This window comes from Rattus norvegicus, chromosome 3 (assembly GCF_036323735.1).
Source record: "Rattus norvegicus strain BN/NHsdMcwi chromosome 3, GRCr8, whole genome shotgun sequence".
Taxonomy (NCBI): Eukaryota; Metazoa; Chordata; class Mammalia; order Rodentia; family Muridae; genus Rattus; species Rattus norvegicus.
The window spans coordinates 117,276,996-117,287,082 of record NC_086021.1 but is presented as its reverse complement, the minus strand read 5'-3'; the positions used below and the strand labels follow the sequence as shown (position 1 = coordinate 117,287,082).

Below are 10,087 nucleotides of genomic sequence, written 5' to 3'. Positions count from 1 at the left end.
TTGGCAAAATTCAAAAGAATTTAGCCACTGTTATTCTCTTGAGAACAACTTTGTGTTCTTGTTCTATCTTTTGGAGTTCGTAAACTTATAGCTGAAGTGACTACTTCTCCTTTGTGTAGGTCGCCTTGTTGCCTGGTCTTTCTTGACCTGCTGAGATAACGTTTCTAAAATGACTTGTTCAGTTTAGGAACATTCTTCTCAAAGTTAAAATGTTGCTCCATCAGAACAAAGATAGTGAGGTGGCTGTCTGTCCGGCTCCCATTCTCAGAGCCATAGCAGTACATTGAGCTCCACAGAGACAGCGCCAGGGCAAGCTAGAGCTGGACAGGTTCCGGGCAACTCTGCCTCACGAAGGAAAATCAACTAAAAATGGACAAAGGAGATCCTAAGAAGCTGAGAGGCAAAATGTCCTCATATGCATTCTTTGTGCAAACCTGCCTGGGAGGAGCACAAGAAGCACGCGGATGTTTCTGTCAACTTCTCAGAATTCTCCAAGAAGTGCTCAGAGAGGTGGAAGATTTGAAGATAAGGCAAAGGCTGACGAGGCTTGTTACGAAAGAGAAATGAAAACCTACATGCCCCCCCAGAGGGGAGACCAAAAAGAAGTTCAAAGACCCCAATGTACCGAAGAGACCTCCTTCAGCCTTCTTCTTGTTCTGTTCTGAGTACCGCCCAAAAATTAAAGGCAAGCACTCTGGCTTATCCATTGGTGATGTTGCAAAGAAACTAGGAGAGATGTGGAACAACACTGCTGTGGATGACAAGCAGCCCTATGAGAAGACGGCCGCCACGCTGAAGGAGAAGTACAAGAAGGATATTGCTGCCTACAGAGCTAAAGGAAAACCTGATGCAGTCAAAAAGGGGGTGGTCAAGGCTGAAAAGGACAAGAAAAAGAAAGGAGAGAAAGAGGAGGAGGATAAAGAGGGTGAGGAAGGGGAGAAAAAGAGAAAGAAGAAGATGATGAATGAGTTGGTTCTAGCAGGGTTTTTTTTTCTGGTTTATAAAGCATTTAGCGTCTCTGTACACAATTCACTCCTTTTAAAAAAAAGAATGAAATGTAAGTCTGTATGATTTGTTTTTAAACTGTACAATGTCTTTTTTGTATAGTTAACACACTACTAAATGTGTCTTTAGCTAGCCCTGTCCTGGTGGCATTTTCAATAGTCACTAACCTTGCCTGGTATAGTCTGGGGGATGTAAATTGGCATGGAATTTAAAGCAAGTTCTTGTTGGAGCACAGCACAAATTAGTTATATATGGGGACAGTAGCTTGGTTTTTGTTTTGTTTTGTTTGGGTTTTTTTCTTTCATCTTCAGTTGTCTTTGATGCAGCTTTTACAAAGATAATTGTTCCGTTAGCTGAATATCACTCTGTAGATGCAAAAAATAACTTGTGACTATTTTGTTGACATTCTGAATGCTTCTAGGTAATTTTTATGAAAAATAAATGTTGCTCCGTTTAAAGAGTCAATCACTACTAATTTGAGTTATCTTCCAACACTGGGAAATGAGAATTGACCTTTGCATATGTGAGCACATAAACACCTAAGACTGGATTGCTCTAAATGGACCCCTGAAATGAGGGGGACTTTCTGTGTTTTGGATTTGTAACAAACGAGTCAAAGATCGAGTATCATCTTTATCACATATTTTTTGTCTTATACTTTTATAACTTTGTATTTCAATATCTCTATCTTCAAGCTAAAGACAAGTTTATCAAATTCTAAGTGGCATCATAAAAAAATAACATACAGAAAATAATTGAGAGTAGTTTATACATAAAATTATAAGAATTGATATAAAACCTGTGGCCCAGTGGATAAGACACCCACAAGGCATATGTGAAGAGCAGAGTTTGAATCTCCACATTGCATCTGTCCTGTAATTTCAGCACTGATAAAACATACAGGACATCCTCCAATCAACCTACTAACCATTTTGGCTAGTTCTAGGGTCAATCAAAAAATGCTGCCTCAATAAATAGAGTGGAGAGCAATGGAGAGAAACCTCGATGCTAGCTTCAGGATGCTACACATGTGCACATGCTCACATATACTCACACATAACATGTACCCACATGCATGCAAACATGCACACAACCACATGCAGACTTGTGCAAAAAATAACTATACTTAATAACTATACTTAAGTGTACAATGACCACGTGAAACTGGTGACTACTACATTACACAACAAAAAACCGACATGTTTGTCAATGCAAAAGGCCTTAATAGCCACTGTTCTAGACCATTTGTGGAGAAAACCAATCTAAGTGAATATTTTTCTCGCTAATACTAATATCCATCCAAGTATGGATATTTCATCACACTTTATTCTTTTATTCTATAAGTAATCAGTGAGACAATGATCTAAAATGGAATGAGTAAATGCAAAATTTTCCCAAGAGAATGTCATTAGTTCCTTCAAGCAGAAAACCAGGCTCTAAACATAAGTACAGAATCAACCAATGTAAACTGACTTACCACAAGGAATCACAAAATCAATTAAAAACCCTATTCACAAAAATAAAAATTAACTTTTGTTTTGCCTTTCAAATTGTAATATGTTCACCATATTCCCTTAATACATGGAACAATTAATACTTTTCTCACTTAGTTTACCATTTCCTCCCATAGTCCCACCCTCATTCATTGCCTCAACATCTACATGTATGAACTGTCTCATTAAAGTTTCAAGAAACTATGGCTTGGCATGTTCCCACATTAAAATTAATGTGTGTGTGTGTGTGTGTGTGTGTGTGTGTGTGTGTGTGTGTGTGTGTGTGTGTGTTTGTGTGCAGCACCACTAGAGCGATACAAGTTTCTTCAGTTTGGACCATACTATCCCCAGTGTGAATAATCCTTCGGCACAACAGCGAGTCCAAGAATCCTTCATTTGACATTTAAGACTGTTGATGACAAAAGTCAGTTATCCTGCCAACCTGGCCTACCTCTCCCACTCTACCAATCTGCTGTAGCCAAGGTTTTATCATCCTGTAAACTATGCATTTCTCAGACCTATCATCTCAGTCACCTCTTTACATCCTCCTATTTCATGTAACCCAAGTCTTATCCATAGTCCACTACCCAGTTTAAACCTGCCTCTGCGGTTGGCTTCCCTGTCTACAACTGCTATAATCTGTGCCCTACCATTGAGCATTAGTCTTACGGTCACGTCTTCAACTGCAGTAGGCTTGAAATGCATCACGTTATTGTAAGCAGCTTTTAATCCCTAATTCCCCTCAGTACTGACATAGGGGAATAGATATTTTTAAGTTTGCTGATTTTTAACTTCTGTCTTTTGGATATTTGACATACTGATTTTTTTAAACTAGGCAACATTATCTTTAACTCCTTCTCATTTCTCCTTACAGGTTCAGCTTCTGCACTGTATCAAGCAAACAGTCACAGGAGGTGACTCTGAAATCGTAGATGGGTTTAATGTGTGCCAAAAACTCAAGGAGAAGAACCCCCAGGCTTTTTCTATTCTCTCCTCCACCTTTGTGGATTTTACAGACATTGGAGTGGATTACTGTGATTTCTCTGTGCAGTCTAAACACAAGATTATAGAGTGAGCAGTCTTATAAATCCCCTGTCATTGGAACAATTGGGTTAAACAATTAAGCTGTGACTTAATAAGTTGCTAGAAGAGAAAAGAAAATAGGTTTTGCTTTTTGAAAAAAGTTAAAATTTGTTCATAATCAGTGTTAGATTTTTCTGGTAACTAAGAATTCATGCATACTCCACTTTTAAAGTCTGAACTCTGGCTTGTTATAATCAATGTGATTAGAGGTCTTAGCACCTTTACAGATAAAAGGGAATGAATATGTTTGAAAATGGATGCAGGAGTTAAGTCCTGCCAGCCAGAAGCTGTTGCTTTTCCTTCTTACCTTTGTCATTTTGTCTTGGCCTCATTTTCAGAGATACTTCTCACAAGTCCCAAAATTTTCAACATCCTTCAGGCTAGCAAAGATAGCATTTGTTTTGTAAAAATTGTGGCCCAGCTGGATGACTCCCCGCCCAGTCATGTCTAGGTCGGTCCGTTAGAACATCACTACAATGACCATACTGGAAGATTTCACAGTGCTGCTAGTTAACCACGGTTGGATCCCATGTGCATCTCCGGAGCAGAATCTGTCTCATTTTAGCCACATGATCTAAAAATAAAACATCTCTCATAAAGTGCTAAGTCAGCAGAAATCATATTTATGTCCTACATACACTACTTTATGATACTGCTTTTCTTAAACCTTATTGAGAGTACATGATGAGACATATCATACATTTCTTGACTGAGTTGGTCCTCATTCTTAATTAGAATATTTGCTTTTTTTTCCTTTTCTTCTTTACATATTCAATTAACTTCTCTTTCCACACATAGGCTTCATTTTTTCAGTCAGCACGTGTTTATGGGGACCCAGGTACTGCTTAGTATTTGGGATGCACCAAAGAAAAAAGGAAGAACCCTACATTTATAGAGCTTAGATTTAGAAGAAGGGGATGTTAAAATTTTTCAGCTAAATTATAATCTATGTTTGAAAAGAACATTGCAACTGGGAAAGGGAATAACAATCAAAATGTAAATAAGAAATACCCAAGTTAATAAAGATGAAAATAAATAAATAAATAAAAATAAAAAAGAACATTGCATGTTCTAAAATGAAAGCAGAGTTGATGATACACGAGATGTGTAGCTCTAGAGACTTGCTAAGGATAAAACTTGCAGGGTCAACCTCCCTGAATGAGAATTCAGCAAACCGCTGAACAGATACAATCTATGTGTAGAAATAGATGGGTTTTTGGATAAGTTGGATAGGAAAAGTGAAGAAAAAATAAGTTTCAGGAATAAATTTTAGATAAACATAATTCTAAAGGGGGATAACATTTGAAATGTAAGTAAATGAAATAACCAATAAAAATAACCAACCCTCCCCCCAAAAAACCTAAGTTATTCTGTGGAAACTGTGAGGTGAGGAGTTTTCCCCTTTGAACGTACATCTCTATACAACTCTGTTGTTTTCACCCCTGAGATCCTCACACCTCACCCATCTGACAGGCATGGACCTTTACACCTAGCAGATCAAGAATCTTAGTTATAACTTGACAGTTAAATTCAAACACTACTTTTTGAAAATGCTATTTGGGTTTTTAGCTTAATATAAGCAAACACAATATGCATACTGTGAACATGTATCTAAGCCACATATACCCATTATATTTAATTTGTATCTTTTTAAGTGTGCTATATTTCAAACATATCTTCCAAAGGAAATTGACACTTATTAGATGTTAATTTTGCCTTTTAAATAAAATAGGCTGGATGATAAAGGCCAAGTGGTTCGCATCAACTTCAACAACGCAACCAGAGATACAGTCTTCGATGTCCCCATTGAAAGAGTTCAGCCTTTCTACGCTGCTCTGAAGGAGTTTGTTGACCTGATGAACAGCAAAGAATACAAGTACACCTTCAAGATGAATCCAGGTCAGTGGAGCAAAATGACATCCAGATTGGTTCTACAGCAGACTACTAGTGAGCATCCGATTTGTCCCAATAGCAGGCTCTTGACAACTCCACTTCTAGGCTGCTAATTCCCCAGACTTAAAAATAGTCCTTTTTCCAAACTCCCATGGAAATCCTAGCACGTGGAATTTAAGAGCTTTCCATCTAAAACTCAATCAAAGCGAGGCCAGATGAAGCCTATGCTTAATATTAAAACTTTTTTACATTTTCTGCTCTGATAGCTTTTTGAAAACTCTTCTGTGTCACCTGTGTGATTTTCCTTATTTTATTAACTAAAGCCACCCTGTCTCAAATCTAAGAAAGAATGCTATCTTCCCTTACCCCAAATATTATATTATATTAAAGTTTCATGAGCACAACCTAGATTCTAAGAAATGGTATAGAAATTACAACATGAAGATTGCTCACACTCCTATAAAAGCATCAGTTCTCAAAATAGTGAAAATATAGATTACAACTGAAGTTTATTTTAAGGTTTCTCTTGCTAAACAAAATTATCTTTGTAAGTCACACTCCAAAATACATGAGTAATGTTCACTGATAAAACTTAACTAGCAAAGATGCTAATAATAAAATAAAGCAGGACTCTGCCTATTCCAGGGACTGCAATGAATAAGCAAATACTGATATTTTTTCTGGACAATCTCTACTGATTAAAGTATCACCAAACTTGGACTATTTTCTCTTATTATTTGTTTTTTAATTCACAATAAAGTTGTGAATGTTTACTGTGTATATGTTTTGAGATGTTATACATATTATGGTGAAATTGAGTTAATTAATAATGTATCTTATTTTACATAACTATCAGTTTTCACAATGGGAACACATAAGATCTCCCTTCATAGTGATTACAGCACATCTTTATTGATTATGGACACCATGTTGAAAACTAGATATGAACACAGAGATTTGCATGTTATTTGCAATAAAAGGCATATTCTCTTTGCCACTAGTTTGGTCAATCTGAACTTTTTTTTGTTTTATTTTTAAGATTTTTATCTACCTTTTCATGTGTCTGTTTGCCTGATGCATTTCTGTTCACTAATCATTATATAATGCCCTCACAGTCCAGAAAAGGACATCCAATCTCCAGAGAGTGGAGTTACAGACAGTTGTGAGCCACAGTATGAGTGCTGGATATTGAATAAGGATCCTCTGGGACAGCAATACTCTTAATTGCCAAGACATCTCTTCAATCCCTGCACCTCTTTAACTCTTCCTACTCTCCCCCTTCTCTCCTCACTATGGCATAAAACTGAGCCTGAGCTTGGCTTCATTAATACTTCCTCTCTCATTCACCTAAGAAAATTGGACTACAGACACACACATACCAAACCTAATTGAGTTGTTTTTAGAAATTTTCTATGACATAATAAAGTGCATAAATAGAAGTAGATAACTTCATAAAGCCTTTGGCATACAGTCAAAGCAGATTTACTTTAGGACTAACACCATATAAAATAAAAACATTATGGGAAAAATACATACAAAAATAATAGCAGGAGTTGGAATCCAAATTTCACCATTTAGTGTCAGAGTAGCTTTGGGTATATGCTGCAATTTGAGTTTTCTCACATATGAGGAGCTTAAATTCTCAGTATTTCCTTTTGAAAAAATGTATATAAAATATGAGGAATATAGGCTATCAGCCAAATATTTCACTATCCTCACAGTTACTTAAAGCTCTTAAACTGGGACGGAATGTCTATTATTGAAAAATTTGCAAAAAATAGCACACAAAAGCCTTACCCAGAGAAAAATCATTTATAGAACAATGTCCATAAAAGTCCACCAATCTACAAAGTTTAAATGGTATGATGTATGTGGGGAGCCATTGCCTATGGTTGTGTTCTACAGACGACCCTGACAAGATCCCATGGAGAGTTTCAATCCAAAACTAAAGAGGTCACAAAAAAATCAAAGGTCAAGAATCTAGAAAAGGAACTGGATGTCATGGCGGTAGGCAGTGGTAGGGATGGGATAAAGTGGAGTGGGGATAGGAGGGTAATTAGAATGTGCTGTCATGGAACTGGATATAGATCTCTCCTGAGAGACACAGTCAGAATATGGCAAATACATAGGCGAATGCCAGCAGCAAACCATTGAACTGAGAACAGGACCCAGAAGGAATCCGAGAAAGTACTGAAAGAGCTGAAGGGGTTTGAGACCCCATATGAACAATGCCAACCAACCAGAGCTTCCAGGGACTAAGCCACTACCCAAAAACTATACATGGACTGACCCTGGGCTCCAACTGCATAGGCAGCAATGAATATCCTAGTAAGAGCACCAGTGGAAGGGGAAGCCCTGGGTCCTGCCAAGACTGGACCCCCCAGTGAATGGGATTCTTGGGGGGAGGGCAGTAATGGGGGAAGAAGGGGAGAGGGAGGGGTTAGGGGGATGTTGTCCTGGAAACTGGGAAAGGGAATAACATTTGAAATGTAAATAAGAAATACACAAGTTAATAAAGATGGGGGGGAAGAATGTGCTGTCATGATAAAACTGTTCATGAACAAAATTAATTAGTTAAAAAATTAAATGTGTGGTTATGTTTATAAAAGAAAGCATTCTTTTTTTTTACAATAACTGAGTAATGGTGACATCTTGCATACTGCATTTTCCTGTTATTTGGTTCCTTTGTGAATATAGTTCATTCTTACTAATTATAATTATTATGTTGGGCAGCAGATTTGAACATGGAGATTTTGTTATTTACAACCAAAGGCATAATTTCTACTTTGTAAATAATAACTTTTGTTTGTAAATCATATAAATACAAATTATTCATGTTAAAATATTCTCCTACCTAGGTGATGTGATTACCTTTGACAACTGGCGCTTGCTTCATGGACGTCGCAGCTATGAAGCAGGAACTGAGATATCCCGCCATCTGGAAGGCGCTTATGCTGACTGGGATGTAGTGATGTCAAGGCTTCGTATTCTGAGACAGAGAGTCATGAATGGGAACTGACTATCCTGGCCTTAAACTGTACTGCACGTCCAACGACGGAATGTTGTTATCTATAGCCTGGCTATTCCAATATCATGATCAATAGCATTCACATAATAATTTCTTTAAAACTGAACATGCAGCTTCTCTCATCAGAGTCTTCTTCCTTGTAATCTCATTCGATATCACTTATTAAACGTCATGGTAAGGAGCAGTCTCAAAGCATCCCTTCTGCCGCATGTGTTCTCTGACTTTGCATTAGTGAGTATTATCTAACAAACGTTTCTGGCAAATAAAACTTTTTTATGCATGAATAAAGCTTATGTTTCAAGTAGAAGATCTTAAAATACGCTCCTCCTCAGTTGCCTACCCGGTCTCATTGTTCATGACTGCATATCATTAGCGCGCTTCAAAGGTGTTCATATTTTCGAAGATCTGGGGGGTTTTTTTCTATATCGCAGGATATTTTTGTACATGCTTAGAGACCTCATTCAGTTGATAATCCCAACATTGTTTGTCATCCTTAAATCATGAGAGTAAACCCAAGTATGACAAATTAAAAGAAAACTCTAGTCTTTCTAAATTTGTCTTGTCTAAAAAATATGTTCCCATAGACTGCCAGCATTGCTCTCACCTAAGGACGAACCACTCCTCCTCATTCCTTGTCTTCAACTCATGCATTTGTAAATGATGCTGGCAACCTACATGAACAGACAACATTGTCTCCTTGCCTCTGGACAGCCTTACCAGCTGGTCTCATCTTCCTGCATGGCCACACCCCTAGTGATGGAACTCAGGTATCATAGCACAACGTGAAGTTGTAGTCTGTTGAGCCTCCCATACCAATGAGAAAAGAAGCTTTGGAATTCCAGTTTGCTGAGATTCTGGTAGTACCTTCATATTTCATGTTGTAGACATTTGAAACTGTGTAAACTTTATTTTTCTAGAAATCCTTAACTTCAGTTAGCATGCAAAGGAGGGGCTTTCACTGTGGTAACATCATCTTAATACATGGTTATCCTTACCTGCTTTCCTCAATGTCTTGTCTCATCTCTATCCTGATGTTTAAGGTTCTTAGCACTACACTAAGAATGGCAAGAGTGATCACACACCTCATTTCTGACTTTAGAGGAAAATCTCTGTCTTTCTTCATTAAGTATGATGTCATTTCCAGGTTCATCATATCTAGCCTTTAATATGTAAAGACATTTTTCTTCTCCTAATTCTTCCAACATTTTATCCTGAGGGGAAACATGGGCTTTTTCTAACTATATTAAGATGACCATGTAATTTCTGCCATAACTCATATGTGTGCTGTGTTAACATTTATCAATTGTATATGTTGTAGCATCGTGGTATCCCACAATAAAACCAATTTGTCCTCATGTATGATCTTTTTTAAAGTTCTTGAATTCAGTTTACAAAAAAATTATTAATACATCACATCTATGTTCACCAGGAAAATTAGTCTGTAGTTTTTTATTTTTGGCTTATTTGTCTATTCTTATAGTATCTTGTTTTGGTATTAGGAAAATACTGGCTTAACAAGAGTTTGTTAGCATGTATTCCCCTTCTAATTTGTCTAGTCTAAGAGATACTAGTGTTTGCCCCTTTC

The 10,087-nt window shown here is 37.2% G+C and overlaps 1 protein-coding gene across 8 annotated transcripts in view; it reads left to right on the top strand.

The window, feature by feature from the left end:
- Positions 1-9,857, top strand: part of Bbox1 (gamma-butyrobetaine hydroxylase 1) — a 49,158-nt gene extending 39,301 nt beyond the window's left edge. For 7 of the 8 annotated variants that reach the window (XM_039105801.2, XM_039105804.2, XM_039105802.2 and 4 more), the window contains 3 exons: positions 3,373-3,569; positions 5,314-5,480; positions 8,333-9,857. In XM_039105801.2, the coding sequence (XP_038961729.1) occupies positions 3,373-3,569; positions 5,314-5,480; positions 8,333-8,493 (525 nt within the window). In that variant the 3' untranslated portion in view covers positions 8,494-9,857. Of the gene's footprint in view, positions 1-3,372; positions 3,570-5,313; positions 5,481-8,332 lie in introns of those variants that run through there. The other variant, XM_063284524.1, reaches the window with a different exon arrangement.
- Positions 9,858-10,087: the final 230 nt, after the last annotated feature.